The following is a 12,500-nucleotide window of genomic DNA, read 5'->3' as shown; positions in this document are numbered from 1 at the left end:
ATGAAGTGTTCCCAGTTCTGCATGACTTAGACTAGAGGTGTTGGCCATCAAGCCTCTCCACTCACCACCTCCATGGACACTCCAACAGCGTTACCCCCCGCACCCTGGAACGCCGCGGGAAAGTTCAGCAGCCCGGCGCCCAGACACGCGTTTACCACGATGAACACCGCTCCGGCTGCCGGCGTGCCTCGTTCTCGTCTACTGGCCTGGATCTGCGGGCAGGACTAAGTCAATTATGTGGATTAATCAAACACAATCTACTTTTTTTCTTTTCACTTTTTCCTTCTTTTTACTTGACCGGATCTTGGAAACGTGGCACAACTGCTGCTCACCAGTGTCAAGCAGTATAATTTAATGCTCCGACTACTAGTATTTACTTCAAGGTACAGAAGTATTGTTTTGGGTGGCTGAGCTGTGGGTTGGAGTATTGTTTGTACAGACAGAGTAGGTTGACAGCACATGGGTGGGTGGAAGATTGACAGGCCAAGTGACAGGTCAAAAGTTCAGGCACAGGAAAACATGGGGTGAACTAGAAGGTCACAAAAAACCAAAATACTTCCCCAGAAATGAATTTTTCAGTAAAAAAAAACTTTCAAAACATTCCTAGAGTGTAGGGATCGAGGCAAATTTTCCTATGTAACAACAAGCATGCAAAAAACCTTCCATCCCTACGAAAAAAGCATTGTACAGTCCTTCAGCTGACATATGTCAACGAAACGATTACAGAACAGGTCTTCCTGTCAAAGTTGTAATCATGTGACTTAACAGGATGCAACTTAAAACTGATTTTAAGAGGACAGTGTTTACGTACGTAACATTACACAACAACAACAAATTATAGCCTTACACGCCCTTGACTTGAGATGTAAAGTGAATCTTACGTTGTACCCTTAAGAAGAACGTCCTAAACCTAACCTTAAGAACGATGACGCTGTTATCTTCCATGCCGGCATCGCCTGTTTGACTCTCGGTCGACCCTGTCGAAACATTCGCCGGCGTTTCGCCAAAACTCTCGTACGCCCGTGCCGAAAGTTTGTCCTCTTGGATAGACATCTTCCCTTTACACCAGATTTACGAAATTCCGCAAATGTCGAGAAGAAACATCACAGTTTTTGCGAAGAAAAGTTTGAACGAGTTGGCAACCCTCCCCGTGATCTTAGAGCTCAAAGGTCAGGGTTTACAAAGGTGAGAGTTGAAAGTTCACCAGTAGAGATTTTTTTTGAGGCGGAGTATTAGGTGATTTGTTCGCAGGCTAAATGAATGAAAACGGAACACAAGAAACCTATTTCAGAGACCCACACAAGTGATTCATAGTAGGACTCTGATGAAGGTTTTGATGAGGTAGCATTAGATCTGGAATGAATTGATACGAAATTCAGGAAACCCTTGCAAGAGCCTCTTTAAGCGCTGTGTAACAGAACCCCCCTGAAGAGTGTGCCGGTGTGCACGTGTTGGACGCGTGTTAGTCTTTCAACTTCAGCATCATGGCGGGAAAAGAAATTGGTGAGTGGAAAGGTTTTAGTCAATTTTCGTGTCTAGAACGTGAAATCGGGAATTCTGTCGATCAATATTTTCGTGACACGTAGGGTAGAAAACTGGGAATCTTTGGGAGGCTTTTAAGGGGTAACTTGAGTTTAGTAAAAGTTGACGTGGGAAATTTTGAAAAGGATGGGGGGGGGGGGCATGGTCTAAGCATGTGGAGCGATGGTCTAGCAATATAACTACAGGAGGAAGTAGCGGTGTGTATTTGTGTTCTTGCTGAGATTCTACTACCTACAAACTTTATATAGTTAAATCAATCAAATTTCAATTATCAACCAACCCATCAAACTTAATTGAACTACAATTAAGTACTATTCGCTATTCGTTAAAGAGACAATTATGCCTGGTCCTAACTCAACGGCTTCAACCCCTTTTTAGAGGGCCTGCATGGGGGGTCCCGACAACGCTCTAGGCTAAATTTTGAGAGCCGGCTAGGTATTGTATTATGCTGAAGTCAGGAATCGTCCCCATTATGTTTTACAATAAATTCCAGGTACACATGTACCTATATAGCTACAACGCATAGAATCAAAATGGCAAATTACGCTCTACGCAAAATGCACCAATTACGCTCTAAGTTGAATTAAAGCAGTCCATCTACGCTTTATGTAAAATTAAAACGGCCGATTACGCTCTATGGAGAAGGGCATGAGGGCCCCCCTTATAGTCCTTTTATATACTTTAGCCCTAAGGCGCTTTAGCCCCCATGCCCTGCAGTCCTCAGGATTCCCTCCCCCCCATCAGAGGTCTCGTCCTATGTCATCAACCCTTCCCTCTGTTTTTCATGGTTAGAATGGCCCAATTAAAGAGGATTTCCATTGAATTAAATAAATTAAACTTCATTGAATTTAATTCAACTAAAGATAGAGGTCTTTGTCCATTCATTCATTGACGTCATGATAGTCAGTATTGAATATCCAGGGACCATTTACTATGATTTAGGCAAGTAAATTCAACTTATAACAGCAGTAGCATTTAGTAGGTTTTATTAATTTTTTTTTCTATTTTCTGTCCCTCAGCCCTGTTGAGTGTGTCTAACAAGTCTGGCCTGGTGGATTTTGCCCGTGGGCTGCATGAGTTAGGTCTGCAGCTGGCGGCCTCTGGTGGGACTGCAAAGGCCATCAGGGACTCAGGGGTACCTGTCAAGTAAGTATTGTCTGTCTGTCAGTCAGTCAGTCCATCTGTCGACCATCTGTCTGTCTGTGCACCAGCCTCTGGTGGCACCACTAAGGCAGGGACTCCTGGGTACCTGTCAAGTAAGTCTGTCTGTTTGTATGTTCATGTGTCTGTGTGTCTGGCCGTCTGTCTGTGCTACCAGCCTCTGGTGGTACCACTAAGGCCACCAGGGACTCCAGTGTACCTGTCAAGTACATGTAAGTCTGTTTGTCCATTCATCTGTCTGTCTCTCTGTGTGTCCGTCTGTCAGTCTGTCTGTGCTATCAGCTTCTAGCTGGTGGTACTGGAAAGACATCAGGACTGACTGCAGTGTGCCTGACAAGTAGGTCTTTTGGGTCTGTCTGTCTATCTAGCTGTCTGTCTCTGCCTGAGTGTGTGCTAGCAGCCTCTGGTGGCACCACAGGCCATCAGGTATGTGTGTCAGTCCGTGTGTGTGTCTGTGTGTGCACAGCAGCATCAAAAGCAGCTGCTGAAGTCATCAGAGCCATTGTAGCAAAATTTACTCTGTTGATTTTTATCATTAAGTTTTGTTTGGACAAGAAATAATCCACTGACTCGATGATAAGAAGTTGCCTGAAGCCACAAAGTCTATTTTAACCCCTTCTTATCTACTGCATGACTTTTACTGTTGAAGGTTAAATGTACTTAGAATGATCACTGTGTTAACTAGATCTTGTCACTGATGCCCTTATATGGTGATGTTGCCCATATAGGGATGTGGCTGACATCACAGGAGCTCCAGAGATGCTGGGAGGGAGAGTCAAGACCCTCCATCCTGCTGTACATGGGGGTAAGGAACGGTCCATTTGCGGGGGGGGGTGTAAGGAACAGTCCATTTTTGGTACAGGTGGTAGGAACAGTCCATTTTTCAAATGGGGAGGGGGAGTCAAGACTCTACATCCAGGGGTAAAGAATGGTCAGGGATGGGGTGTAAGGAATGGTCCATATGTCATGGAGGGCAGGAAGGATCCATCTGTTTTGTAGGGGAGGGAAAGTCAAGACCCTTCATCCTTTGTTGTATATAGGAATATTTAAGAAACAAATTGTATATCTACACCCGGTAGTCAACTTCTGCTGCCTGTTTACATGTACAAAGCTGGTATTTCAGCAAATTGCTAACTGGGAGCAAGACTTACAAAATACAAGTACAAAATGTAAATAACACAGCTATGAATAAACTTGTGCCACCTGCACTGATCATACAATGTATCTGTATCTGTATAGCCGGTATAACCACCCTTCAGCGTAACACACCACCACAATGTTGTAATTTTGCAGGTATCTTGGCTCGTGCTTCGGACAGTGACCAAGCTGACTTGGACAAGCAGGGCATTCAGCGCATCAGGTATGATGATGAACAAAAACTGCTACTACATGTACATGTACTACTACTAACCATATTCACTTCCGAAAATTGAAAGAAACAACTGTGTGTTGTATAGCCTATAGGCAACCCATGTGGCTGTTGGCCACTTATTTACAGCAGGCCTGTACTAGAGGAAAAAATAAGATGATTTCTAAGGAAAGTTTGTTGAATGTACATGTACAGAATGTACAGTACCTGAAAGCTCCCTACATGGCAGAACATTCTGGAGGTTACTGAATGTTTCATTCTTCTAACTTTTAATGAAAAAAATATTGGATTCTTTTGTTCTCCAAGATAACAACACACACCCCAGGAAAACTCAAAACCAAAGTTCTTTCTCCCCTCCCCCCACAGGGTGGTTGCCTGTAACCTGTACCCGTTTGTGAACACTGTAACCAAGGAGGGGGTGACTGTGGCTGAGGCTGTGGAGAATATTGACATTGGTGGGTGCAAAGGTTTACATTTGATTCACGATATCTGTCTAATAGTTTTCACTGGGTATCCTGCAAAACATTTTCCTAATACTCATTCTATTCTTTCTTTCCAATCACTGGAATTTTGTAAGCTTGGTCGTATCTTAACCTGTGTTTTACAATTTTTCGCTGTCTCTCGGATAAGAATTTGTTACCAATGTACATATTTGATTGGTGGACTACTCATCAGCTGTTCTGTCAGACATGGATGTACATTGTATCCAAATCCTGTCCTTCCAACTCTGCCTGCTAGGTGGCGTTACTTTACTGCGAGCTGCTGCCAAGAACCACGAGCGTGTGACTGTGGTGTGTGACCCGGCAGACTACCCGACCATCCTGTCAGAGATGGCACAGAGCGAGGTGTCTGACACCATGCCTGCCACCAGGAAAACTCTCGCTGTCAAGGTCTGCTATGTTCTTTTTACATCTAGATACAGAGGTATCGTTTTTGGTATGTTGTTTGCTTGTATTTGTTTGCTTTTATATTTGTAGGTATGCGTTTGCTTGTGTGTTCATTGATATTTGAGTGCAGTAAGAGTGGCAGGAAGAAGGGGAAGGGGTTGTAGCTGCAGATTGACCTGCAGGTCAAGTTGGAAGTCTAAATGGTCTCCCCACAGGCTTGGAGGCAGTGTTGGCTCCACCCACACAGTAACTGGGGTTAATACCTACTTGGGACTCATATATGGTTGGCAAGGTTTCTGTCCTAGATCCATTCAAGTACTGTGAATTTGGCTTTGCTGCCTATGGCACCACCAATTTATTTCCTACATTCTTAGATACATATTGTACTTTTTTTTTCTTTAAGCTTAATAGCCAGCAAAAGAATGTCACTTTTTCTGACTCAAACTTTATTCAATTGTCTCTATGATAACTTGTGTCTGTCTCTCCTCTCAGGCATTTAACCACACAGCGCTGTACGACGCAGCGATCTCGGACTACTTCCGTCAGGAGTACTGCCAGGGCACGTCCCAGCTGCCCCTGCGCTACGGCATGAACCCTCACCAGAAACCTGCACAGCTCTACACCACTGAGGAGCGGCTGCCTGTCAAAGGTACAAACTACAGATGTCTTATATCTTACTAAACTAAAGATGAAGCAAGAGATCAGGAAAAAGTTACAGATTTCTAGGGAGAGAACTTCAAATCAGAACACTAATCTCTCCCTGAAATCGTATACCAAGGTCTTAAAACTATGATTGAGAAGAGACATTTCCTTAAAAAATAATTTTCAAAACAGTACTATATAATCATGTAACATTAATTGTCGTGAATTAAAATAAAAGTTTAAGTTCTGAGGATTCGATTACTAACGTTTCTATTGACACTTAAGATTTGTAAGGTCACTAAATTTGCAAGATGTTAGTAGAAGTCTCAGAGGAAAACTTAAACCTACATTTACCATACTGATCTGCCCATAACAATCTTCAGTGTCTTGTCTTACAAATCCCTGTTCTTTTCCCTCCAGTGATGAACGGTTCTCCAGGATTTATCAACCTGTGTGACGCCCTGAACGCCTGGCAGCTGGTCAAGGAACTGCACCAAGCCCTGAACCTCCCGGCCGCTGCCTCCTTCAAACATGTCAGTCCTGCAGGTTAGTGTCTGTTGTTTGTTTGTATGGTGCTCTAGCAGATCTTCCATGAACTCAGCTAGTGCACATAGTCTCCTTCAAATATGACAGTTCCATATGTGTCTGTCTGTTTGTTCATCTGCAGATTTGTCTGTTTGTCTGTCTGTTTGTTTGTTTGTTTGTGGGATATTCTGATTACTTGCAGGCATGATGCTTATTCATTCTGAGCAAGGAGAGTTTCTATATTGCACTGAATAACCTGTAACATGTATCTATTGTACATTTAGCTGTAAGCATTAATTAGTTTAAAGCTATCTACTATAATAGTGAGGATATTGTGCTTGTACTTGGCAGCAACAAGTTTCAGTCTGTGATTGTTCTAAGAAGAAAACAAGTTTAAACACCTCAATCACCTGTGATAAAGCTTTTTAGACAATGTCATGCACCAAACACAGATGAACTTTTATGATTACTAACCCTTGTACCTGTTCCTTCCAGGAGCGGCTGTAGGTGTGGAGCTGAGTGAAACCCAGGCCAAACTCTGCATGGTGGATGACATGCACGCCCAGCTCACTCCACTGGCTACTGCCTACGCTCGCGCCAGAGGTACTGGAAGAAACTTCTTCTTACAACTGCTGAATTTTTTTTTCTAGTATTTTGTTAATGTTAATCAACTGTTGCTCTGTGGCAAAAGTTGCATATTAAGTCTCCCTCCTTTTCTTGCAATGGCCAGCATTTTTTATCATTATTTATGTTTATCAATTATCCCTGTCAGGTGCTGATCGCATGTCATCTTTTGGGGACTTCATCGCTCTGTCAGACGAGTGTGACGTGCCGACAGCCAAAATCATTTCTCGTGAGGTAAAGTATAACTCACTATGAGCAATTTTTTCTACGCATGCTTGTATCAGTATATAACCAAATAAGAAGCAGCAAAAGGCATTTACACATGGTTGATTGATATGGACAGATATGGTTTAGAGGATGATGAACATGATTGTGTAGAATTGTGGAATGATTTGATGAATTTGCTGAATGTTATTTTCCCATCAGGTGTCAGATGGAGTGATCGCCCCTGGTTACCAGGAGGAAGCTCTACAGATCCTCAGGAAGAAGAAAGGGGGAAACTACTGTGTGCTGCAGGTGGGTGTGTATGGGGGTTAATGTGTGCTGCAGTTGGGCATGTATGTGCAGGGCTCGAAATTCATTTTTCAGAATAGGTGCACTGGTGCATAAAAAATTAGGTGCGCAAAAATGTTTTTGGGTGCACCATATAAAACAAAACAAAATTACAGATCTTAATGCTCCTCTTCTAAGCTGGACTCTGAAATGCCAAGAATATCCTGCATACTATTATTTAATATGTACAAAAATACTTACAAAAATATTTGGGTGCACCCACAAAAAAGAATTGGGTACTAGACAGCTCCAAATTTGGGTGCACTAAGGTGCACATGCACCCAGTATTTTGATCCCTGATGTGGGTTAAACAGTTATTTTATGATTCAGCTGCACAAAGAAGATGAAAGCTCAAAGCAAGAACAGAACTTCAAGACAGAATGTACTAAGATTGAAAATGTATGTCAGTCAGTGAGGTGTACAATGTCATGTGATTGACAGCTGTCATGTGTTCCAGATGGACCCGACCTATGACCCCCCAGAGCTGGAGACCAGGACGCTGTATGGGCTGCAGATGCAGCAGAAGAGGAACGATGCTGTCATCAACAAGGAACTCTTCTCTAACATCGTCACCAAGAGGACGGATGTGAGTCTGATAGTTTTGTCATGCATATAGTATTAATATGTAGATTCCTTCCTCATGGAAATAACTAATAGATATATATGGCACAGGCACAATTTTTGGCTATATCCACTTGTAACTAGTACAGATTGTGCTTGGTAAGGATCTCAGTGAGGAAGTTTTTTTGGGGTTTGTTTTGTGAGGTTTAAGGTTTGTTTGTTTCTCTCCACACCAGCTGCCAGACAGTGCTGTACGAGATCTGATCGTGGCCTCTGTGGCGCTGAAATACGCCCAGTCTAACTCTGTCTGCTACGCACGGGACGGACAGGTAGGACCTACATGTAGGACAGTAGGAGTTCCATTTTGTATCATTTTGCTGTCTTCTCTCTAGTTCTCACATTTTGTATCCTTGTGTAAAATGATGTGTAATTTTTGAAAGGTCATTGGAATCGGTGCTGGCAGCAGTAGCCTAAGGGCTTAGTGTCAACCCTTTACCTTCTAGGTTCTGCAGATCTGCTGATGAGCCCTTGGCAGTGTGAGGGTTAACTCTGTTGTGTTATTTCTCCCAGGTGATTGGAATTGGTGCTGGTCAGCAGTCCAGGATCCATTGCATGAGGCTGGCTGGAGACAAGGCAAACAACTGGTAACAATTCAAATTATTACAAATACTGAACAGAGGTAAAAATGAGGAGGATTTGAATCAGGGTGTAAGACGAACTTAAAGGAAATCTTACGTACCATTGGTGTCTGTATCTGTATTGGTATAACCGGTATTACCGCCTTTGCACAAAACAGCAGCTTCGCAGGCACGTGGTGCAGCGGCAGCTAGCTATGTCACACTGGGCGACTTGTTACACATTTAATTGCAGGAGTTGCTAAAAGCTTATTTGCTACAATGGATAAAAATGGTTAACCCTCTCCCTGCCGAAGAAACTTTTTGGCTTCAAACTTGTATGGGTTAGAGTTAGGATTAGGGGTAGGGTTAGACAGTAGGGAAAAGGCTAAAATTTCTGGTAGTGTAGGTAAAAGGGAAACCTTACAGTTGAATCATACACAAGTCAATGACAGACTTCTGTGTCTTTATTTTATGTACTTTGTATGAGATAAGAGTTCACCTGCAGTTCCACTCCCTGCCTGTAGGTGGCTCCGCCAGCACCCCAAGGTCCTGAACATGACCTTTAAGAAGGGCGTGAAGCGTGCGGAGATGTCTAACGTGATTGATGTGTACGTGAACGGGACGGTGGGACAGGACATGGAGACCTCCGCCTGGGAGAGCATGCTGGAGAAACCACCAGAGCAGCTGACTGAGGTACAAGGATATTCGTATCATTAATAAAGATAATTATAATGCTTCTTGCTGAAGAAACTGTGAAATACATTTAACACTCACTCGCTGACTCACTATCCGGTTTATCGTCTGTTGAAATCAAAAATAATTTTAACAGGTTGGTGGGACCCAGGATATAGTTTTTTTTTCTAAACATTGAAACAGAAGCAATTAGATACATTATTAGTTGTGTAGAAAGAATCCCTATATCATACATTTTCCAATGTGTCAACTAGGATGTCCCTTCAGAGTGAGCATGCCCAGTGTATCTACCAGCTGAAAGGCATGACTCTTTGTTTATGTTTGTTTGTTTGTTTGTTTGTTCCTCCAGAGTGAGCGTGCCCAGTGGATCTCCCAGTTGAAGGGAGTGGCTCTCAGCTCGGATGCCTTCTTCCCCTTCAGGGACAACATCGACCGAGGACACCAGGTGAGTGGATATGCCTGCTTTCCTGTTAAAAATGGGCAATGAGATTTTGTGACACTGCTTCTATCACAGTAACAAGATTTTGCAAATAAGAAACTGTCTTTCTAAGAATGGGACTTTCTAACATTGGTACCCTGTGCCCTTGTAACCCATGAACATCTAACTCTAGACATTGTTAACGCTATCTAAGGACAATGCCCCTATTGTACTAAGTCTTGATGACAGCGAGTTCCACTCTGCAATAGTTCTAGGACAGATTGAATTCTTGAACACCTCAGTCCTTGGTTGATAAGTCTGGTACTTGAAGGCATGGCTATCTCTTGTTCTCCTGTGTCTGTATCATATAAATATACTGATCCTGAATTTTTCCACAATTGGCACCACAGAGTGGTGTGGAGTAGATTGTGAGGATGTGGCCTTGAGATAACATAGTAGAAGTATGTGTAGAATCAATCAATCTGTTGTAATACATGACATACTGAATTTCCCATGTGTCATTACAGAGTGGTGTGGAATACATTGCATGGATGACTTGTGGTCTTGGGTTAACATAGTAGAAGTATGTGTAGAATTAATCAAACTGTTATAATACATGAGTCATACATACTGAATTTCCCAATGTGTTGTTACAGAGTGGTGTGGAGTACATTGCCAGTCCTGTAGGGTCTGTGCAGGACCAGGTGGTGATCGAGGCGTGTGATGAACACTACATCACCATGGTCCACACTAACCTGCGCCTCTTCCACCACTAACTACGAGGGACCACAGTTACAGGAGCTGAGCTTTACTTAAAGATGTACTGTAGATGTTAGACAAGCTTTACTCATGATTTCTCAGCATATTATGTACGGAAAAGTAAATTCAATTTGTTCCAAAGTGGATGATAAAGACAAGTAGTATTTGTGTACGTTTGACAATTATGCATAGGAGCTTTACGCTTACTATGTACATGTACTGAAATTCCAAAGCATATTGTTTCAAAGGGGATATTAAAGACATGAAGTTTATGCTTACTTTTGACAAATATGTGTTAGAGGAGCTTTACTCATGATTTTTTTGGCATATTATGTATGGAAATTCAAATGCAAATCGTTTCAAAGTGGATACATTGTATTATACATTTATAGACATGTAGTTTATGCTTGCTTTTGAGGATTATGTGTTTAAATTTGGCTTAGTGCTGGCCTGTACCACTATATCATAGGGGAGCAGCAAGCTTAAGCAGGAGCTGACTAGTTTATACATAGACTTGTAGAGGATCTACAAAATGACTTACCACAAATGTTAGAAGACTGTAGCTTACACATGTATATGCTTTCTTTGTCTTGGTTAGTATTTGGCACAAGGTCTAAGGGGCCAGAAGAAAAGGAGCTGAACATTGGATATATACACATGTCCTTGTTTTGATGCAGTATACTATCAGGCATTTGTTGCACAAGGTTTCTGACTATGGTACAGAAATGGAAGAGCTAGTAGTACGTGTTTGAAACTGTAGCCTACACCTACATTGTACTTTATACAGCAACAGTATCTTTACATATTTTATTCTGAATTCCAAAGGTCAATGTGGCTAATATTCCTGGCTTGGTAACAATATAGACGTAAAGTGTTCTGTACAACACAATGCAAAAAGTTAAGCAATGTTAAATGCACAATGCAATGTTAAAGAGTCAAATCACTAACATGTGTACTGAGCAGTGTTGGTACAACGTTAACAAATGCGATGTTATATGCCTTGGTATGAGATTCTACGGCAAGAATTGTCGATGTTATTAAACAATACTTCCAGACTCACAAATTTGGTGTTGTCTCAGTCTGCAGCCGTCTACTTACTATACACTTCTATTAATAAGAACACCGTGTAAAATACACGAACCCTGGTACAAATATGCAAATGTCACTTCTGTACATCTACCCCGATTTTATCAGGATATCACTGAAATGATACAGAATCCTTTTGCTTGACAGCTACATTAGGCTCGATTAGCATTCTTCAATCATTTTCTGAACTCTCAATGAATTCAGATCAAGTAGCAAAGTCCATACTGACATGGGCTCTACATCGCACATACATGTCAATACTTTTAAAATTGGCAATTCCCAGGAATTTCACCAGTTATTGAAAAAGCACATTCTCATTCCAAACTATATACTCTTTTGTACAGTAGATAAGTCTCGAGTTATTGTTGTTGTCATATAGCAGTAAATGCAATACGTTGTACCTTGTGCATGTACATGTACAATCGCCGTGTAGTACATTTGTGTCTTTATAATTCAAGCTTTCACCTGCGCAATTTCGCATTTTACTGAGGATCTTCCAGACCCGTTCAGCAGCAGTAATCCTCTAGGTTCAGTTCATTCTGAAGCTCTATTATAATAATATTATACGAACACTACGAGTGTATTAGCATTGATAAATTACACATATTGTTGCTAATTGCTTGATGATGGTCACCCATGGACGAGTCTTCTGTATGGGAGTCTAACCCAACAATGATGATACCATGAAGTAAACAGTTTGCTTACTGAGTCCCTTCATTGACCCCATCTGTCTGTTGACGTGTTTTAAAGAGGACCGTCCGGGAGCCGTTCAGCAGTGGCGGTCCGAGGTCAGCCTGCCGCCTAGGTTTGTCCTGTGGGAGAATGAACGGGATTGTCGTCAACACCGTGTTCAACATGTCTGGTAGGGAATGAACTTCCTCATCTAATGTGCCTGGACAAAACTAAGGGTGCAGGGTAGGCCTTGAAATGATAGGATTTTGGGTCCCCCTAACGGCTTGTTTTGTTCTGCGATTATTGCCCTGTACTTAAGAAGAAATGGCCGGGTGTATATCCATCTCTCTCTCTCTCTCTCTCTCTAATATATATATANATATATATATATA

At 42.1% G+C, this 12,500-nt stretch overlaps 3 protein-coding genes across 4 annotated transcripts in view; 1 reads left to right on the top strand and 2 right to left on the bottom strand.

Annotated features, from left to right (window-relative positions):
- The window catches only part of LOC109472646 (putative sodium-coupled neutral amino acid transporter 7), a 7,696-nt gene extending 6,532 nt beyond the window's left edge, over window positions 1-1,164 (bottom strand). The window contains exons 1-2 of one of the 2 annotated variants that reach the window (XM_019772479.1): window positions 916-1,164; window positions 66-224 (exon numbers count right to left, since the gene is read on the bottom strand). In XM_019772479.1, the coding sequence (XP_019628038.1) occupies window positions 66-224; window positions 916-1,053 (297 nt within the window). In that variant the 5' untranslated portion in view covers window positions 1,054-1,164. The remainder of the gene's footprint in view (window positions 1-65; window positions 225-915) is intronic. The other variant, XM_019772480.1, reaches the window with a different exon arrangement.
- A 222-nt stretch (window positions 1,165-1,386) lies between these two features.
- LOC109472633 (bifunctional purine biosynthesis protein PURH-like) lies at window positions 1,387-11,545 on the top strand. Its single transcript, XM_019772465.1, has 17 exons — window positions 1,387-1,503; window positions 2,562-2,688; window positions 3,432-3,508; window positions 3,997-4,063; window positions 4,439-4,527; window positions 4,811-4,962; window positions 5,452-5,608; window positions 6,022-6,147; window positions 6,622-6,729; window positions 6,899-6,984; window positions 7,177-7,266; window positions 7,760-7,888; window positions 8,100-8,192; window positions 8,434-8,507; window positions 9,005-9,173; window positions 9,523-9,618; window positions 10,248-11,545. Exons 1-17 carry the CDS (start codon window positions 1,485-1,487, stop codon window positions 10,365-10,367), a joined length of 1,779 nt encoding a protein of 592 aa, XP_019628024.1. The 5' UTR covers window positions 1,387-1,484; the 3' UTR covers window positions 10,368-11,545.
- A 592-nt stretch (window positions 11,546-12,137) lies between these two features.
- The window catches only part of LOC109472565 (collectin-11-like), a 4,304-nt gene continuing 3,941 nt past the window's right edge, over window positions 12,138-12,500 (bottom strand). Inside the window, exon 8 of the mRNA XM_019772349.1 lies at window positions 12,138-12,248. Coding sequence (XP_019627908.1) covers window positions 12,138-12,248 — 111 coding nt within the window. The remainder of the gene's footprint in view (window positions 12,249-12,500) is intronic.

Source organism: Branchiostoma belcheri, unplaced genomic scaffold (assembly GCF_001625305.1).
Source record: "Branchiostoma belcheri isolate BF01 breed outbred unplaced genomic scaffold, Haploidv18h27 scaffold28, whole genome shotgun sequence".
Taxonomy (NCBI): Eukaryota; Metazoa; Chordata; class Leptocardii; order Amphioxiformes; family Branchiostomatidae; genus Branchiostoma; species Branchiostoma belcheri.
The sequence above is the reverse complement of the archived record's forward strand: the minus strand, read 5'-3'. Positions and strand labels throughout refer to the sequence as shown.